We start from the raw sequence: 20379 nt of genomic DNA, 5'->3' as shown, positions 1-20379 counted from the left end.
CGATGAGATCTGCATGTGCCTGGCTTTGTCTCTGATCCAATGCACCCTGGGACTGGAAACAATGGGCTTCCGCGGAGGCAGCCGCATTGCTATGGACATAACCCCCCAGCTGCAGCGTTTCCTCCGGAGGCTGGCGGGAAGTCCTCTTGCTCCTCAGGCCTGCATATCGCTCCACTTGGGCTCGGGCAGTGCTACTGGATCAATGGGGGACAGCAGCTTTAGCCCAGGGATGCTCTGGGAGAAGGAGATGCCTATGGGCACACGCATGCTGGGAACTGTGGGAGCTGGGTGGTGGGGGGCAGCCGCGGCAGCCAAGTCAGAGCAGTGACTGGGGTTGCCCATTGCTCCTAAAGGATGTCGCCCTCTGTTCTAGAAACCGGTGATATCTGGACCCGGGACTTCCTGTACCAAACGAACAAGGAAAAAGCACTCCAGGGATTAAGTGGTGGGCTCTTACTTTTCGTGGGCCTAGAGGGTGACAGCAGCCCCAAGCCCATGTGTCCCAAGCACGTGTCCTCCTGCTACAGCCATGGCAGCCTGGACTTGCCCTCTGCATTGACTGCTCATCTCGACGTAGTGCGCTATTGCTACCACGGAGGAGGGCTGGGCTCTCAGGGGCAAAGAGCTACAGGTACATCTGCTATCACACGCATGGAAAGGAAAGGCAGGAAGGAAAGACAAGCTTTGAGGAACACTTTAATGTACAAGAAATGGTTTTGGGGGAGCAAGCTATGTGGTCTCCTTCCAGCACTGGATCTGTGTCTATCCCTGGCCCTGATCGTTGCTGCAGGGATGGGGGTGAGGCAGGGCACAGGGAGCGGGCTGTTCTCCAAGGCTCAGAGTCTCTCACTTGCCTGTCTTCGGATTTGCCAGATCTTCAATCGCCTTCTTCACCTGCAGGAGGAATCAGCCGGTGTGCGAGGCTCCTGGCAGGTGTGAGGACTGTCCTCATCCCCCCCATCTGAGCTGGGGAATGAATGACACCCCCACCCCCACTTGCAGAAGGGAGAGCCATTCAGCCGCTTTGCCCACACCCTCTCCTTGCCCAAGACAGGATGCAGCCCAGGGCCTCTGCACACCCCCTATCTCCCCAGACACCACCCCAGCCCCAGCCCCAGCTGTCCTGATTCCCCTCTGGCCAGAGCCCATACCTCACTCCTTGAGACAGCCCCGACAACTCTCCCCTGGGAGGTGACGAAGACACGCTGCAGATTCAGCAGCTCGAACAGGTGGTGGGTCTGGAAGAAGGGGGGAGGTTGCAGGGGGAGGAAGCCATGACCCATGAACAGGGTTGCAGGAGGCAGCTGCTGGCAACTGGACTCCAAAGTCCCAAGCTCTTATTTTTGCAAGGTGGGCTTCCTTCCCCCTTGCAAAAAAGGTGGAAGGGGTGTCATCCTCTCAGCCAGGCAGGAGGAGAGGCCTGTGTGTCTGTGCCCTTGGGATCCGGAGGGCATTTCTGCACAGAGGCAGCCCAAATCATCTGCACCCTCTCCAGCCATCCTCCCACGGGGCGGTCTCTCTCCTCCCTCCTCACCCTGTGGCATCTCTCCCCCTGTGCAATGGGGTGACTTCGATTTGGTAGCCCAGGGCATCTGTTTGGAACGGGCTTGGGCAACTTCACTGGACAAGGAGGGATAAAGGCTCCTGCCCTGCCGAAAGTCCCGGCAGAGAAGGCAACTCTGCAGTACCCACCACCCGACACTAGATGCCGGCCTCCCTGCATGTGAGCACCCAGGGGAAGAAACAAGCCAGAATAACCCCGGCTGGTACCCAGTGCCCCGCTTCAGCACATCTCACAGCACCGTGAGAACAGGATGTGGAGATGGGCATGGGCAGGGGAGCTTGCTTCTGTCCTGAGTGGGTCTCCCTACGTGTTTTATCCTGCTCTTCCCCACCGTGAGTCCGGGCCACATGCACAGCCGTCTGCAAGTGGAACAGCCCTGAATGCACGCCATGTTGACCTGGGGAGACAGCTTCTAGGAACTGCTCGGTGAACACATTAGCACTAAGCACCTCCAGGGAGAGCGCACACAGGGACCTGGCTTCACCAACATCCCGGTGCCTCGGGTGGGTTGTCAGGGCTTGAGTAAAGCAAGCGTGGATATCATGGAGCTTTTCCACCCTGTGGTGGCTCCCGGCTGCAGCTGGAGACCATGATCAGGGTAATAGCCAGGGCAGTCCCACCCCTCCCCTGGCTGGGCCCAGCACCGCATGTCCCAAATCCCCTTTCTGGTGTGGTTACCTGGTGCAGAGAGGTGCAAGGGGACAGCTGGAACGTGATGGGGTTGATGGTGCAGTCTTCTCCTAGTGTCCCGCTGCAGAGCGCCTGCAAGGGAGGGAAATAGAGGCAGAGGGGCTGCTGTCTCGAACAAGTAGGGTGCTTGTGCACAGTGCCCACAGCAGCATTTCCAGCCTCTCCAGTGCCAAGCAGGGAGCAATCCTGCACAGGCTATGGGACGGGGCGAGACCCAACCAGGAAGCCTTGATGAGGACTCTGCCATGGGACATGCAGGCACCCCTCCTACACGCAGAGGCTCTTCCTGGCCAGGAAACCTCCCAGCCCCCTCCTCTGGATGCTTGCTCATCAACCGTGATTGCTCTCCAAGGCTGGCACCTTCTCCATGCCATCAGCCCATCCCAACCGGATACTCGCTCAGCCGCTTTAGTATTGGGGGCAATGGTAGCCACTTCCTTAGGGATCTCTCCCCTGCAGAGCTGGGAGCAGGGGAGACAAGGGCTCTGGGCTTACCTTGTCCTTCTCCCCAGCCTCCTGGGAAGACAGCTTGGCATCTTCGTGGGTCTGGAGGAACTTGACCAGCTCAGATCTTGGTACCGTGCCCACCAGCAACAAGGACTCTGGGGATGAAGGAGGGGAAATCTGGGAGAGGACTCTGCACAGGCGGTGGACAGGTGGTTCAGATCCCTTACACCAATGAACTGATGCCTAATCGTGGCACTGAGCTGAAGGCACACTTCTTCCACCCAGGCAGGCAAGGAGCGTGTGTCCTCCAGGGAAGCATCTCTGCACCAAAGGCTGTGTTGAGGCTTAGGCACATGGTAGCTCCTGCTATTGTCACCGGACCTAGTTCAAGCTATCTCAGGGACCTCTCCATGATACCGTGCAGTGCAGACATACCCTTAGAGGCTCCTCCTGCCATTCCTGACTCACTGAGACAAAACTCAGAATATCATCTGCTGCAGCAGCAGCAACTCCTTTCCTCGGTGGCCCTACAGCTAAGGGGAAACACCAGCCATTTCCAAGGGAATTGTCTCAACCCAGTGCTGCGTCCAACCCAGGCAGCGGGTCTGACCCAGTCGTCGCCCAGACCTGCAGAAGTAGGGCAGCAGCAGTGCTCAGCTCCTGCATCTGGAGCTGAAGCCATAGACGAAATAGGGCTGGAAGGATCCTCAAGAGGTCGTGGCGTGCAACCCCCTGCTTGTGACAGGATGATCCCCATCTAAACCACCTCGTCTTTGTCTAACCCACCTGTAGGACCTGCCAGAGCTAGTGACACCACTGCCTCCCTAGGCAATCTGCTCCAGCGCATCACCGCCCTCACAATTAGGAAGTTCATCCTATTCACAGGTTGTTAGGGGCTGGAAGGGACCTTGCAGATCATTGGGTCCAGCCCCCTATTCCACCACCTCAATCTCCCTTTTTACAATGTAAGCCCATTACTTCTTGTCCTGTCCCCACCACACACAGAGAACAGCCACCCTCCTCTTACAACAGTTCTTTTTTGGTATTTGAAGAAATAATCCTCTCTTTTCCAACATTTCCTCATATCATAGATGGAAAGAAAAAGGGAAGGGGAAGGAAGAAAGGATTAAAGCCCTGGGGAGGGGGTTAGAGAGGAGCATGAACAGCCCCAGGAGGACGGGGACAGCCGGGGACGTCATCAGGGACACAGCCCCCGCTCTGGTACCTGCGCTCTCCACAATGGGATACTCCAAGTCATCCGTACAAGTCACGACTCGGAGGATTTCCTCAAAAGTGGCCCCCTTGGGCAGGACAGCAAAATCAGTGTTCATGAACTGGTCGGTGGTCACGCGGTAGGAGCTGGAGGAGGAAGGGCCACGGGTCAGAGAGGAAAAGGGCAATTCTCTCCATGAACCCTGCGCTGAGGTCCCTTGGGCTGCCAGCACCGCCTGGGTACGATGTGAGCCAGAGGCAGACCCCTCCGACTGATGTGAAGACTTGATGGTCCTTACTGTGTCCAAGCTAAGGACGATCCTTGTACCACCGCCCTGCCCCTACGCCCGGCACAGGGTGGTCACTGCACCACAGCAGGGCTTGGTTTCCAACCCCCATCCCCTTTGGCTCCAGCTTGCCCTGCCACCCACCCACCAGGATCCCCTCCAAAATCTAGTTTCCCAAAGGAGAGAGGAGGTCTCACTCAATGTGCCTGCTCCTGATCCGGGGCAAATAGGGCAGCTTCTTCACTATGATGGTGCCATCGTAGAAGGAGGGCTGGAACTTCTGGGCAATAGCGTTAGCAATGAGCACGGCCATGATGACGGGCAGGATGTGGGCAATCTGCCCCGTGATCTCAAAGACCAGCAAGGCGGTGGAAATGGTGTGAGTGACGGAGCCTGAGAACGCTGCTGCTCCTGGCAAGAAGACAAGAAAACAGGCAGTGACCTCTTGCTACGGCCCGGCTCTCAGATGGGTGAGGTCTTCTGCCTCAACCAGATCTAAGGTAGCCACGACCCAGGGCTTTGCAGAAGCTACAGGTCCAACCCCTGAACTCCTGCATTTGCAAGTGTAGTGTCTGCAGCCTCATTCATTACCTCTTACCCCCTAGCAAGGGCTCAGAACAGGAGTTCACGTGCTGCAGACTCACCAGCCAGCGCATACCCTCCAGGAATGACGGGGTTAGCAGCGCCGCCTAATTTGATGCCATGGGGGAAGAGAAAGGCCACCACTTCCCCAATCAAACGCCCAATTGCAGCACCTGGACAAAGAGTCAGAGCTGAAATCAAACCATGCCCAGCCTATAGGTCCAGAGTGGGTCCAGAGTGGGGCAGAAGCTCAAGTGCACAGAGTGATGGTCAATTGTACATCCCACGGGGCAGGGATCCGAGCTCACAGGGCTGCATATGGGCCTTGCTGGGATTTCTCTCTCTCAAGACCTTCCTGCAGAGTGAGCCTTGGAGAGCTGAGGGACCCCAACAGCCTCTCTCTGCGGAGGACATGCATGAGCTGCTCCAGCTGGCCGTCCATATGCCCAGCTGTGGTAATGGGCTCAATAAGATGGTCCAGGTAGGCTCGGCTGCAGAAACGGTTCTCCTGCCGGGGTGACACGGACTCACCGTACACAAAGATCGGCATGAAGTACCCAGCTGGCATTGGCATGGTAGTGGCCAAGATCAACATCCAGAACTTGAATAACAAAGACAAGAGGGAGAAAGAGTGAAGAAGACATCACGAGGTGGTCTTCCAGATGCACCCTGCCTGGCCCTCCCTTCCCCAGCAGGTGCAGCTCGGGGCACCTGGAAGGAAGTCTTCTTTTGGCCTGGGCTGCAAGGGCTGTGCTGAGCCGGACTCTGTGCATGAGTTACCCTGCAAGCCTTTCTGGGTCTCAGGACCAAGCATGAGACACAGGTGGGCACTGCAGGAGCTGCTGGCCAGGCTTCCTCTCAATCCACACAGGGTTTTCCCTAGCCCTAACCAGACTAGGGCTTTCCCCCGGGGAAGTCTGCATCGCCCTCACAGCTTTCAATGAGCTAGTTCATGCACAGGTGGCAGCCACACCAGGCCAGCCCACTGTTCAGCGCACGCTATCAGATGCTGCTTCTCGGGTGGGTTTTGCAGTCTTCTCTGAGCTCTGCTCTAGCAACTGCACTGCTCCCCGGACCTCCCCAGCTCATCCAAAATGACCTCTGGTAGGTCTACCCTGCATTGCTGCCCACCCTGCCTACCTTCATCACTATGAAAATCATCAAATTGCCATAGATGGTGATGTTAGGGTCCCACCACTCCATCCAGAGGTTTTCTGGGTCAACTTGAGGAGGCCTGGCCAGTGAGGCATTCTGGGAAAGGGCACCCCAGGTCTGGTTGTCAAACAAGGAGGAGACATACTCCTTCATGGTGAGCTGGGGGAGGAAGGAAGGAAGGAGGTCTGACTAGCAGAGACAACGAATGCATCCCCCACAGGCCCACCTCCTCCTAGCTGCCACGGCTGTCCTCAGGGACGCGGCCTGATTCTGCTGCCAGCTGCCTTCAAGGGTAACTCACTGGACATCCGTGGCATTGCTCACGTGTAAAATTGGCCCCAGCCCGAAACGCTTACAGTCATATCAAGCCTAGGATACCAGCTTCAGGGCCAACGCTGGCTTCAGAGGGCGCTCAGGGCAGACAAAGATGACTTAGGAAGTGGGACGAACAATTTGCAGAGAGGAGCTGGAAGAGTGGCCAAGCTTAGAAAGAAAGTCTAAGTGAAGCCACATGTGAGGAAGGGGCCAGATTCCCTCTGCAAGCTGTGGACAGAAACACCCCGGGTGTAGGCAGCTCCATCCCCAGTGATCAGAGGACACACGGGACCCGGGGGGGTGTAGCTCAGGACTTACCCTGGAAGCCATGAACTGCCCCAGGCTGGGGGGGAAGGTGATGGAGGACAGCACGAGGGCCACCAAGGCAGAGTACAGCGGCTTGCTGAAAGAGGCCGGTCAGTCACACACACATCGCACTGCCCTTCCCCGACCGCTCTTGCTCTGGACTGTCACCTCAGAGGTCCCTGAAGGTTGATGCCTATGATGTTCATGCTCCCTTCTCCCCTCAGCAGGGGCTGGCAGCCAGCAAAGGTGTCAGGGAAGGGGGAGTTTCCTCTTCCAGCTGCAGCAGGGAGGGGAGCCCACCATCGCCACGGGGCAGGGAGCGTGGGGAGTCCAGCTGGAAGCAGAAGGAGACCACTCCAGGGTGCAGATGGGTCTCCACTGCCCGCCGGGCACAAGGGACCTTGGATAGGACCAAGAGGCAGCCAGATGCTGTGCTAATTCTCGGGGGATAAGGACCAGGCTGTGCATCCAGTGCAGCAGAGCGGGTCGGGAGGTTGGCAGGATGAAGAGAGGGCAGGGGAGATCTTTGGCTATATGCACACAGAGCTATCCACGTGTCTCCAAGCACACCCACCAGCCCACTGCACTAAGCTGTAAAAAATCCCTCCCTCCAGCATGCCTACTCCGTTGCCAGCAGCTGGGCGGTGAGCTTGTTTCTCCGGATGTATCCCAGGAGCCAGCGCTGACAGAAGAGATACGCACAGCTTATAATCCCACAGATCACCCTGTGGAGAAGAGGGAAGGGAGGTGAGAGGGGCCAGGTCTCCCTCTTGCCCCAGCATCCTTCCAGACAGCCCCATGCGGGCATTCAGGGGTCATTAATGATCACCAGGCATAGTCATTAACATTGCAGAGCAGGGAAGGGACAGCTCGGGCTGGTATCGTGGTGCACACGCACAAGAAGGCAAAGTGAGGTGGTCCCAGCTACTCTAATTCTGACGTTTCTTAATTGTCGAGCATGTGACTTTGCAACCCATCTCCCCACGTGAGACCCAGGGACACATCCGGGGGTGGGGATACAGCGTTACTCCAACACCATTTTCAAGGGAGATGAGGGAAGTTACTTCCAAGCTGGAAGGAGTCAAAATTAAGTCAGGAGCAGAGGATTTGGGCCATGAATATTTACAACACATTGGTTTGTGGGGCTCGTTGTGTTGGTTGGTGAAGGGTCATGTGGACTGAGTAGCTCCAAGGCAATCACTTGTGCTCAGGAGGTCTTAGGCTCCAGGAACATAAAAAGGCCAAGGACAGAGGTCTTGCTAGGCTTGGCTAATAACATCCATCCAGCACTTGAACACCCCTCATCACCGGGCATCAGAGCACCCCACAACCTTCGAGGTACTATCCTCCCCATGAAGCTGCTGCTTCTGTTTTAGAGATGAGGAACCGAGGCCAAAAAAGTGACTGGCCCACCACAGTGGTAGCACCTGAACTCAGGTGTCCTAAATCCCAGGGCACATACAGACCTGCTTGACCTGCCTCCTCTTAAAGGCAACATCTTTGCCCTGAACAAAGGCAAAACAGCAGCCCAGACCGGACCTGCTCTTACCCAACAACCATGAAGAAGAATATCTCTGGGAGGTCAAAGGGGAAATCGAGTGTAAAGTTGGTCTTGAAGGGAGCCATGATGGTTTCTGGGAGAAGGGAAGAACCACAAGTCATTGCCGGCGAGGCCGCAGGGTGATTCAACACTGTATATTAGTTGGTTAGCACGGGGTGATGGCCAGGAGTGGAGGAGCGGGGTGTAGGACTCCGGGGCCAGACCCAGCCTGGTCTCCACAAGTGGTCACTTGGAAGATGCAGCGTTCGCTCGGGCTCCAAGGAAAGGAAGCACGATGCAGAGGACAGCAGCAGTGCAGGGACCAGGGGGTCATAGATTTGATAGACGTTAGGGGCTGGAAGGGACCTCGGGCGATCATCAGGTCCAGGCCCCCCCACCATAAGCGGGAAGTCAGCTGGGATCAAGTGACCCCAGCAAGAAATATATCCACCTGGAGTGGGGGCACCTGACACAGCTTTGGGCTGCAGAGTCTGGGGTCCTGCTAGGAAGCACCTTGCCCAGGACCAAAACCAGCAGCTCCTCTGTATCTCGAATGCACTCCGCTGCTGTTTCAGCCCTGGCTTCTCCCAGCCACGCAGCACTACCAGCACATCTCAGCCCCAACCTGTGGCCCCACGGCCGCTAATCACACCAAATGGCTGTGCCACGAGCAAACATCCATTAGAGCCTGGGCTGACAGGCTGCCAAAGCCATTTATGCTTCAGTGCAGCAGACCGTCAGAGGTTGCGCGTCTCATTTAATCTTCCCTTTGTTTGTCTGCAATCCCCTCGGCTGACACCACGGGAGTCTATCGATTTTTTCCAGCGCGGCCGTGTCTGAAATTGCACCCCCGGTGTTCAGAACAAGATGTGATAGACCGCGGTTCTTTCACCAGCATCCAAGTCATCAAAGATACAGCGTGGCCTATTAAAGAGCTGATTTTTAGCTGGGTGCGGAAGGGTTACGCAGACTAAACCTCAGCAGTCTGCTTTCAAAGACTAGCATCTTTTTCTGGATTGTCTTGGAAAAAGAGATGAATCCTTTTCCCAGAAAAATAAAATACACTGCTGATATTTGACTCATAAGCAAGCTAGGCCAAGGTATCGCCAGGGCCTCACAGACTATAGCCGCAGACATGCAAAGGAGTCATCCTACCACGGCTGAAACGCAGGTGGAGCTCGGCAGTGGGTTAATGGCATACAAAAAAAGCCTCTCACAACACATCAGGAGAAAGGGCCGAGGGCGGTAATAAGACAAAAACATTATTAGCTGAGACAGAAGTGAGCCAAAGCACTGGATTTTTCCCTGCAGCATCTCTACAATCCCTTGCCCTGTTGGCAAAGTTTCCAGAGATCTCTGACTCCTTTTCCACTGCTGTGGCTGAACTAATGAATAGGGCCCGCCTGATCTGACTGCCAAGTGAATCAGCAGGATGCTTCCACGCTGGATAACTTTATCCCCTGATGTCCTATCGAAACCCCCCACCTGAGCTATCTCACCTCCATGCCAGCCCTCTTCTTTCATGAGAGGAGACAGGACCACGACACAAGGGGATATGGCTATTATACAGCAGCTCCTTAAGGGAAAGTGCTTGAGGATTCAGCAGGGATTAAATCAGCTGGGTTCTACCGAAATTTAAGGGAATCCTAAACAATTACTGTAAATCACTCCAGCAGCATAAACTATCCCACTGGTGGCTCACAGCCATCCTGTGATTGACTGGTACAGCCAGCCCCCACACCACCACCACCACCTTGTCATTGCCAGCCACGGCACCCTGGCCTTGCCACGCAGCTGCCGCTCTGCTCTTTACCTTGATCGTTGTTGAAGACAGCCAGGAGGCGGAACATGAAGGCTCCGCAGGTGGCCGAGAAGAAGCCCCTCCAGTAGTCCCTGACAGCAAAGTGAGAAGACACCACCTCGATGCTGAACAGCACCCCTGGGTACAAGCAGGTCTCTGGTTACTGCGGTGGTACCAGTCATACCTCTACGGTGCTAATGGTAAAAGATACCTACTGGGCGCATCTATACGTGCACATTTACTGCGCAGTAACCAAAATTACTGCACAGTACCAGTGTGCATCTACAAGTGCACACCTGTACTATGCAGTAAATAGAGTGACTTATGCCAACTTGGGTGCAAATTTGATACCTGCATCAAAAATGTATGCCCGATTAGCTATTGCACAGTAATGCACGTGTAGATGCCTTACTGAGCAACAACACTGTGTGTGTGTGTGCGGACTGACTTGTGCATGTGTAGATGCTGGCCTGTTTCCATTTACTGCATATTAACTTTAAGCCAGTGTAAATGCACGTGTAGACACTCCCACTGTGAGCTGGATGCATCCAGGAGCTGGGGATATCTCAGACAGAGCTATGTGCTCCTGCTTACACATTGCACCCTAGGGAAGCCATACAGGCTCCCAGAGGGTCCTAGTTGCTTGTTCAGTGGCCAGATCTCAGCATGGGGATAAAGCCTTTATGAGAGTGTCAGAATGTCCCCGTGGAAAACGCAGAAGATTCTCCACTGTCCTAATGACACATTTTGCCTGGTCTGATTTGCCAGTCATGCTGCCTGTTAGGTGGCTACAAAGGAGTCACTTCTAAGCAGGGAGGGAAGTGAGTGATCAGTGGATTAGTATGGGTATGTATGTCTAGGCTGGCTGAGTGGACTATCCAGATTTTTTGCCATTTGGATAGGAAGACCTGGCAATACAGTGGACAAGCTAAAGATAGGATCCAAAGCAAGGAGAGGTGGAGCTGACCAGTGGTTGGTAGCCAGGGGCTATGAAGCCAGGGGCTATGAAAGGCAGGGGCTCTTACCAGCCATGGTGCAGGGGGCTTGGGTAGGAGAGTGGACGGGCTCTGGATGCAACAGTCAGAGAGGGAGGGGCAGACAGACAGAGTCTGTGATTCAGATGAGAGGCCACATGCAACAGGGGAAGAAGCTGAGCACAGAGGAGCCCGACTTATACCACGTAGGTGTTCTTAGGCAGATGTGTTTTTACTAAGACCTTGCACTAGTGAAAGTAAAGAGGCATTGCATTGAGAAACCCTCACAAAGCAGACCCGTCTGCCTGCTTCTCCCTCTCATGCATCCTCCAAAGAGTTATACCGGTCACCAGAGCAGTCACAAGGCTGGCCCTCTCCGAAACTGTGTGCTTCAGCAACTGGGGAGCAGACAGGTCACCACCGGTTCTGGGAATTTAGGGCGGACGGGCTCTAAAGGGGGAACAACCAGCTCGTGCCTAGACAGCACAAGCAAGGCAAGAGAATTGCAGCCTACTCAAGCCACGGGAAGCTTAAGAGCGTCTAGGTCCAGCGTAGTGAGTCCCAAACACAACGGTTGGGCGTGTAGCCATCGGGGGAGCCACACCAGGGCTGTATCAGTCCCGTTTTATCATTTTCAAAAAGGAAGTCTTTGCTTGTTCCCTTCTGAAATTTAGGTTATTGCCTGGGAGACTCTTACCGCTAATGGGAGCCCCAAAGACAGTCGAGACCCCAACAGCAGCTCCTGCCACCAGCATTTCATTCTGCTTGCTTTTATTCTGGAAAGAGGGGGACAACACACACAGAACAGAGCCGTTTGGCCTCAGACTTTAGCCCCAAGAGAGTCACAGCTACGCTGCCTGGGCGCTTGTTCATCTAGTATTCGGACTCTTTTTTTTTTTTTAATTTTAATTTAAAGAAAATATATTTTCCTTTAGCTATTGATAGCTAATATCAAGGCTTAAACTAAATACCCAAATCCATTAAAATATTTAAATATAGCAGAATATTCAAGCAGTGTATGTGTCCTACCGCTGTTTTAAAGAATAGCAAACCAGCAGACAAGGAGAAGTCCTTGGTTAAGCACTTGAAGACAGAAACCAGGTTTTGCTAGCTGGGGACTTTTTGGGAGATACAGACAGACTAAAGTCATTTAAATTTGGCTCAGCTGCAGCGGCAGGACCTTGAGAAGGCCCTCGTCCCCCTCCCTTACCTTTGACCGGTTCGGGTGTTCCTCGCGGTTTGGGGGCAATGTGCCTTGTAGCTGCATGATAGGGTTTAGGAGCAGGTCAGACACAAGCACTGGTATGGGGTGGTTTGGATAGGGATGCCTCAAGCAGGGGTTGGACTCGATGTGACCCCCTGAGGTCCCTTCCAGCCCTGATTCTATGATACCGTGTTTATTCAAAGTTCAGAAACCAGTTACGGGTCAGAAACCGCCCCCCAGGAAAGCTTCTTTTCCATTTCCAGTCTATGAATATAAGCTAGCTGGGAAAGGCTGAGATCTCCCAACTCTAAACTCCTGAAGCACACAGGGACTGGAAACAACCAGTTGAATTCACTGACAACAAATAATATCAACTTTGTTTAATGCATGCGTTCATCTGAAATGCCAACGTTTGACAGACCTTTCTATATCTTCAGCCCGTTTTCAACAAAAAATGTCTTTGCTACTGTTTTTTTGCAAGTTTCTTTGCATACTGATTTTCATTCAAAGTGGCTTGACAAAAACCGGGGGGGGAATTAATAAAAATGCCATTCCTTATTTCTTAAGGCATAAAGTATAACAACTAAGAATGTCAATACATGTCTGTTAAACTAAATCACTGCTAAAATATGCATATGAGATGCAAATCAACGCATCAGCCTGGTAGATGAAGAGAAGTCTTGGGGAGGGGGCATGACGCCCTGAGTTTCCCCTTTCCCCCATCAACAGGGTGCTGCTCTGGTCTCGGCCTTACCTCGTACTCCCCGATGACGGACGTCCGAATCTTTCCCAAATAGGCAGCCATGATGCTGGAAACGTGGACGAAGGGACCCTGGAGGAGAGGGGGCATGGGACTCTGAGTGCTTTGCCTAAAGAGCAGTGGTCTGAAAATCAGGAGTTTCAGTTCAGAGAAACAGCTGAAAGCCCGACGGCCACGTTCACCCCCGGTGTAAGCGGCTGACATCGGTGCAGTTAAAGCAAAGCAACTGGTATGAACTTGGCCCCAGCGGATCATCTGAACTTCTCTGGGCAAGGGTGTGAGCTGGAAAGCCCATGAGAGCCGACCCTCTCCAGAGATTATCTGGTACCTTGTGCTGCAATGAATCGACAAATCCACGTGCCGTAGCGCCGCGCGGCGAACGACAGGCACCAGGACCATCCAGCTCACATGGGCCCCCAAGGAAGCACACCTGGAGCCCTTGCACTTCCAGCCAGAAACCCTCAGGCCCCTGCCATGCGAACGGAGAAGGCAGCACACCTGCCAGTAGTGGCAAGACCTTCACGCTCCCTACGTCACAGTCACTAGAGGGACCCAATGCTCCCTCCCTCGTGCCTGCAAGGCCGGCAGCTGGGCATTGTGGCGCTATTACTGGGGGCGTTCCCACTGCCCCACCGAGGGGAACCATAATAATACTTTCTTATTTTTAAATGAACACCTCCAGCACACGTCTGACTTCAGCTTAGGGTTAAAGCAGTTCATGCTTTACCCTCAGCTGCTTGCAACTCCTCCCGCAGTGAAACGCATGGGCGCAGGCCGCCGAGGGAGGTCCTTCTCACTGCAGGGAGGTGTCAGCAAACTTCAGGGATGCTCTGGTGAACCTGACGCATGGGAGATGCGGCGCTAGGGCAAAAAGCTGCTTTAAGAGCGGCAGACAGCTGCATGCCTGCATCGGGCATTCGAGGGTTAGAAGCACTATGGACATGCTGCAATCATTCCCAAACGGGGCTTTCTGAATGTAAGGGGAAGGCTGGAGTTAACAGCAGCCAAAACAAATGTAGATGGCCAGGGAAGCTGGGCTCATTGCAAAATGGCTTTTATTTTAACACAAGCCAAGGCAAAGCTAGACCTCTAGGCACTAAGCTGTACTCATTCTAGCTCAGGAACCAGAATTAGGAGAGCTGTATTTGTATGACCCTGCCTCCAGGCTAACTATTGTGCTATGAATGACAGCTCATTAGCCTAAGTCTACACATGTCCCATCTCCCGTTGGGCTTCAAAGCCATTGGGGTGACTCGAAGCAGAGGACTCCCCCAGCCACCGGGCTCCCTTCCAGGGCCGTGACTTGGAAGCAGATGCTCAGCTGACGTAAAGGCACAGGGCCCCGCTGAAGTGAGAGGAGCTGCATGACTTGCCCCTGCTTGGGTGGGCTCCCATTCCCTGGACATCCCCAAGCATTTTGACTCCACATCTCACTCACAATTTGGAAAATTTCTTTGCAGCAACTCTGTCGTCTGGCCCTGTCTCCTCACCATACCTTCATGCTAACCCTGACAGTGGCCGAACCGCTCCATGGCAGCACCCCACAGTTGCCAGCCCTATATCCACCCCTCCATCCCCACCAGCTGTGAAGCTGGTCTGGGGACACTCACAACTTTGCCAAGGAAGATGGTGCTCCCAGCGGCCAAGGTGCAAGTCATCCCCACCACTTTGGCTCCGAAGTTCTTGATGGCCAGGTAGTCCTCCAGCATGACCCCGGTGAGAATGGTCTTGAGCTCCGGGATGCCAGAGCCTGGAAAATCCCAGAAATGGGGGACACATCAGAGCACTTCTGGGTGCCACTCAGCGATCCAAACCTAAAGGAAATGAAGGTGGCGACATCTGGGTCTCCACTTCTGCATTTCCAGGGCAACTCCTAGCTAGGCCTGAGGTCAAGGGTGTATTCTGAGCAGGACATTTGCAGTTCAGACCAGAGGCCATTAGTTGCCCAAAGGCAGACAGAAGGGCTGGTTAACCAGTTTCCTCTAGTTTCCAAAAGTGGAAAAGAGGTATCTGCTGCTTGCAAGGAGGCTAAGGGGTTTTGCCCCCAGTTGGTGGTTTGTGCCAGTGGAAATCCTCATTACCAGTCCCAGAGAGTCAAGTTCTCTGTTTATGCACTAAGCCCATACACCGAACAGCTGAAGCTATGAAAACGGCTACCCTTGCCAGTGCCCCAAACTCCTGACCCTTGCGGGGTATGAAGGGAGTTGAGTCTCCAGTGGTCCTTGGGGTGTCCTGGACTCCCATCAGCCCATGCCCCACAGAAAAATGTTCAACCATTTAAGGAGCTTGTAGGCAAGCAGCAGGTCATCACCTGTCCCTGAGCTAGTGGCTCTTGATCCGTCTAGTGCTTGTTCAGCCATGACACCTGGTCTCTCTGCCGAGCTGACCAGCTAGAGATCCACTTCATGCCAACCGCGGGAAGGTTTCCTGGGACGTGGGCACTGGTCGTGAGCTTCTCCCATTGTTCAGGCCAGCTCTCTAGCAGATCAGTCTGCTCACAGGCCCCCACAGGCAGCCTCCAGCTGCGAAGCATCAGACTCACCTCCCGAATGCGGAGTGATGCTCTGTGCATAGCCAGTGGAGAAAGCAGACAGGGCAATGGGGTACATGGTCCAGGACAGGTATTTCAGGACTAAGTAATCCCCCAGCTCTTGGTAAAGCCACCGGTGTGCTGAAAAATAAGCATAGGCAAGTGGGGGGCATAGAAATGCACATGGGCATGGGCCATTGGCCTAGCTACCCGCATATCCCAGCCATGCGGCTCATCTGGTAACTCACACCCCTCCCTGCTGGGACCCGCTGAGGTCCATCTACTCTGATACCCCACCTACAACACCCTGGGACCGTCACGGGGCAGCCCAGCCTAGCGTGGACCCCTCCGGATGTCCACACAACCACATCTTTCCGCCAGGCATCCGCACTCGCTTCCAGCTCTCAGTTTCCATTGCCCAGTGTGGTACATCAGCTAAAACAGGAGGGTCTGTACTGCGCTGCCGTCCCCATGAAACCCACGTGGTATTTGCCGAGGGTCAGTGGCAGGAAAACAGCCCAGGTGTCCTGGCTCACTAGCACAGTCGTGATTCCCCCCACCTATAGTTACCATTCAGCAACGTGGTGACGGTGAAATCCATGACAAAGCTGATCATAGCCATTATCACCCCTAGAGCGAAGAGAAAGTACCAGTCCTCGCCGACGCGGAACAGCTGGCGCTTCACGCAGTCCAGGCAGCCTGCAAGGGGGGCACGGGGGTCACACCCACCCCACCACAGTCAGCTCCGGGGGCCTCAGGGGTGGCAGGAGCACAAAGACACTTTGCAGCCAGCTCAATTATTAACCATGGGCAGCTTCATTATGGCTGAAATATTCCACGGAGGTTTCCGAGAGTCTTTCCCAGACCAGCTGATCCCATTGAGACCAACCCTGCTGCTGACCCTGCTCCCCATCCCCTGCCCTGGGTTGCATAGAGCTCTTTGGGAAGTCAAACGTCCAGAGAACGGGCTCTGTACAAATTGTCAGGGCCCGCTGGAAAGACCAGGTGGAGGTATTAAATGCTGTTCATCTGTGAGGGCTGAGCAAGCCCAGAGCAATGGCTTTGGGGCCACCTCCTCGCCATCTGAGCTCCAGTGAGTCCCCTGGGAGCAGCAAAGAACCAGCACGGACAGGGTTATAGGGACAGGTGCTTTCCCCAGCCGTCGGCAACGGCTTCAGGTTGCAGGTGGGAACGACCCAGGAGCTAGTCCCCAGCCACCATCACTGCCGCTGCTTCTTCTCCCCACCTCACGTGGGGAAGCCCCCACTGCCAAACGCTGCTGAAACCCCAGGGCCGTGGCTCCGCTAGGTGTAGTTGCTGCCCCCCGGCTTAGAAGACCAAGGACCATCGGGGCAATTAGGAAGCTGATGTTGTGGGGGTGGGGGTCACATCTGAGGTTGAAGGGAATGGGGGCTCCTGTCCCACCCGGGTTAGGTGACCCTGATGGACTCCTTCACTGCTCTCAGGCGGCATCCACGCTCTTACCTTGGACTCTCCTGCGGGTCTTTGGCCACGGCCTCCAGATTTCGCTGAGTATGAGGATCCTCTCCTCCTCCTTAGCCACATCGTGCCCCCTCCGGTCCAGCCCCTCTGGTGCCATGGGCTAGTGATGCCTCCACACCACGAGCAGCAAGTCCCTGCATGGACGGGAGGAGGCACGTACAAGTGGTTGCGCTGTGGCAGGTGCCAGCCCAGGGCTTCGTGGCTGCAAGGGGCTGTGTTATGAAGAGCTGCGTCACAGAGGCGGAAAGCAATGGCTCTTACTAGGCCTGTTTCACTAGCAGTGTTCAGCAACCGGGATACCTGCAAGCAGGTCCCGCCACCTGCCACTGTTCCCCTGGGAGCCAGACCTTGTCGGATTAGCCACATGAAGTGCCTGGTGTCTTCGTCCCTCTCTACCCTCATCCCAGCCCCCTGGGCTTTCCTCGGGCTGGTTCTCACCCCCTCCCCTACCTCCAGCCTGGCCTCAGTGGTGGAAGGAGCCTGCCCCTCATCCCAACCAGACTCCCCGTGCATTCACAGCATCCAGAGCCTTGGGACCTCCAGGCATCACGTCTAGTCCAACCCCTATCAGGCCTATCCAACCCATCCTAAACAAATCCAGCCGCTTAGTAAAACTACCATCAACCCCGACACAACACAAGGCATCACACCCAAACCTGCCACAGGGCAAGCAGGGGGGCCATGGCAGCCCATGTCCCATTTGTGGAAAAGGTGGTTAATGTACACTCGAGAGATCCCAGGTAGAGAACATGCCCCGGGCATCCCAACCTGTTGACTCCAGCTCGTTTCAAACCCCAGCCCTTCTCCCTGGCCCGCACCTCCAAAGGGGCTGAAATCCAGCCAGGCACCCGGGCACCTTGGGTTGTCCTTAGCAAGAGCAGCAAGACACCCCCTGACCCCAAACAGCAGCGGGGAGCTGCCAGCAGAAATACCCAGCCCTGAGGGATTCTGGAAAGCTGTGTAGAGGAAAGATCCTGCCCCCGATAAAGCCCTACTGCACTAATAATAGCAGAGGTTGGCCAGCCAGCTGGAACTTGTGCGGCCCAAGCGGGTCACCTTGGAGGGCCTGCCTTGCCGAAGCCTCTCCAGCAGAGCGAGACCCACTGCACGTGGCCTCCTGGCTCCATCCGCCATGGCTGTGCTCTGGCAATAGTTCTCCAGGGGGGCTGGAGCCCGAAGGCCTCCCCCCACCCCGCTGCTAAGCCCCTGCATGCAGTAAGTGTGGCTGACACATCCCTGGAACCAGCAAGGGGGCCAGAGCCCAGCCTGGTAATAGGGGTGATGCCCCACACACACGAGCCCTGCAAGAGGGAGTGGGTGGGAGCAACCAGAGGGAGGGCACGGACAGCATAATCCCAAGACAGCACAATACCCCGGCCTCCCGGGCTCCCTGACTGCTGCGCTGCCCCGCTGCGTTCAAGGAGATGGAAGCACCGGTGACAGCAAGCAAAGGTAGCCCCACTGAGAAAAGCCATCGTGGCTCGGACTGGGCCCCTGGAGACACTGCTCTTGTTTAATCCAAACTGGTTTCACCTGATCCCTACCCCGGGCACCCCCCCTCAATGCATGCCCTGGCCCCTCCATCCAGGACCCTGGGGGTAGAGATGGCAGCCCACAGACAGGCCCTTGAGCCTGCAGGACCCTGTCTTGGAAAGGGAGAGAGTGGCTCTTGGGATGGGCCGGGGGGCTTGCAGCAAAGACAAAAGGAAGGTTTGCAGCTAGCCGGTTTGGGGTCCTCATAGGCAGAGGGTTGGCAAGCAGCGGGCAAGCAGCGGGGTAGTTGGGAGGACGAGCTGATGGGAGATGTTACCTCTTCCCTGGGAAGTGGCTTAGCACAGCAAGAAAATATCCCAGGCTTGTTCAGGTTTTCATTCAAGAGACTCTAAAATGTATTCCTTTTTTTTAAATTCTGAAAAAACTCAGACTGTGGCTTTCGATGGTCCAAAAATTAACATTTGGGGGTTGATCTTTGCTGGAACAATGATTGCACTGCCTCAGTATTTCTAGGAAAGGGGAAATCATTTCTCACCCAGCTGCTAGCTCGGGTCTAGCGAAAGGGGACCTCTGGGGATCAGAAAGAAAGGAGAGTCCACAGCATGGAAATGGACCACGTGTCCCAGCCCCCACCCCACAGGGACTCGCACCGAGAAGCACCATCTCACCTCCTCCTCCCTGCCCCCCTCCTGTCTGTGGGCCCCAGTACCTGTTTGCTGAAGCAGGCTGGGCTTGGCGCAGGGCGCGGGGGGGCAGCCCTGAGCCCTGGGGAGAGCTCCCAGGGGTCTGGAGTGACCAAGATGCAGAAGGACTCTGGCTTTAGGATGATACTGCCAGACAAGACCCCCCTGCCCTCTTCTTTTAGTAGACTGGGCTCCAGGACTAGCTGCACGGAGGGCGACCATCCTCAGATGAGTCCCTCTCAGCCCTCTCTAAGGAAACATTAGACCCCCTCCCCAGTCACCCACAGGGAAAAGAGACAGGGAGGTGGAGGGACGTGCCCAAGGTCACTCAGGGCATCTGTGGCAGAGCCAGGGATCAAACCGCCCTAGGGCCTGGAGCACCGGGGAGGTTGCTGCGGCTCTGGCCCAGGGGCACAGATGGGAACACAGTGTGATATGGCTGTGGCAGTGTAGCGGAGAGCCTTTCCCAGAGCCTTGCTCAGCCCACCCCTCCGCTGGCTGGACCCCGGGGCATCACAGACGAGTGCCTTGCTCCCGCCCGTCCCAGGCCAGACACCCCTGCCCAGAGCATCCGAGGACTCACCTGGGCGCTCCCCGCCAAGAGCTGCTGCCTCCACAGGTGCGGCTCCTCGCCTCACTGCCCAGGTCCCAGCCCGCCAGTGGGCTCCTCCTCCACCCCACCCCACCCCACCATCCCTAACGAAGGCTTCCCGTCCTCATTAAAAACGCCCTTGACAGGTCAGCCAAAACCGCCCTGGCTGGAGTCGGCAGGAGCAGAAAGGCAGGGCTCCTTGCAGCCGCACATCCTGGCACAAGCCCAGGGAGATGCCTCGGGAGCCTACAGATCATTGCCTCCAAATTGGCCCTGGGGGGTTTCCTCTGGTGTGGTTAGCACCGTCACCCTGGACCCTGCTCCAGCCCAGAACGATGCAAGATAAGCCATGGAGCCTGGGCCAGAGCCGGGCGGAGTTCAGGCCCTGGGGGGCATTTGCCCTTTGACCTCTCTGCCAGCAAAAAAGCCAGGGTGGGGGACAAGGGTAGAGCAGGATTTGGCCCATGTCTCAGGCTGGGTTCCCAAAACCTGCACCCCCACCCCCCCACAAATCAGTGTCTCTTTCTCAGTGTATTGCTCTGAACCTCCCTGTGCCTCAGTTTTCCCCACCCCCTGAGCAATGCGGTGAAAGCCAACCCCCCCCGAAGTCACTGCACAGAGAAAGGACTGGGCGGAGGTCGTACACCCGGCTTGTACCTCCAGGAGAGAGTGAGGCTGACTGGCCGCCCCATCTGTGCCAACGTCAGGCGTGTGTCCAGCCCCGGGTCCAGGACGGGTAG

General features: G+C 55.6%; 1 protein-coding gene across 1 annotated transcript; it reads right to left on the bottom strand.

The window, feature by feature from the left end:
• Window positions 1-682: 682 nt before the first annotated feature.
• On the bottom strand, window positions 683-19697 carry LOC109314325 (chloride channel protein ClC-Kb-like). Its single transcript, XM_019541440.1, has 20 exons — window positions 19631-19697; window positions 16853-17004; window positions 15938-16066; window positions 15380-15508; window positions 14448-14587; window positions 12832-12909; window positions 11571-11649; window positions 9912-10037; window positions 8108-8192; window positions 7182-7283; window positions 6571-6655; window positions 5923-6096; window positions 5314-5383; window positions 4845-4955; window positions 4398-4611; window positions 3927-4060; window positions 2750-2856; window positions 2243-2326; window positions 1152-1238; window positions 683-894 (listed from the first exon to the last, which is right to left on the bottom strand). The coding sequence occupies exons 2-20, from the start codon at window positions 16965-16967 to the stop codon at window positions 847-849; spliced, it is 2097 nt and encodes a 698-aa protein (XP_019396985.1). The 5' UTR covers window positions 16968-17004; window positions 19631-19697; the 3' UTR covers window positions 683-846.
• Between the last annotated feature and the right edge of the window lie 682 nt (window positions 19698-20379).

The sequence above is a fragment of the Crocodylus porosus genome, unplaced genomic scaffold, assembly GCF_001723895.1.
Source record: "Crocodylus porosus isolate Cpor-Errol unplaced genomic scaffold, CroPor_comp1, whole genome shotgun sequence".
NCBI classification, from domain to species: Eukaryota; Metazoa; Chordata; order Crocodylia; family Crocodylidae; genus Crocodylus; species Crocodylus porosus.
Note: the sequence above shows the minus strand (reverse complement) of the source record. Positions and strands in the feature narration are given on the sequence as shown.

Excerpts from the sequence above, each read along its gene's own strand:
- LOC109314325 (XM_019541440.1), bottom strand. The coding sequence starts at position 16,967 with ATGGCACCAGAGGGGCTGGACCGGAGGGGGCACGATGTGGCTAAGGAG. Across the intron at positions 16,067-16,852 it reads GACCCGCAGGAGAGTCCAAG|GCTGCCTGGACTGCGTGAAG; the intron begins GTAAGAGCGTGG and ends CCCCCCTTGCAG. Across the intron at positions 4,612-4,844 it reads TGGAGGGTATGCGCTGGCTG|GAGCAGCAGCGTTCTCAGGC; the intron begins GTGAGTCTGCAG and ends TCTTCTTGCCAG.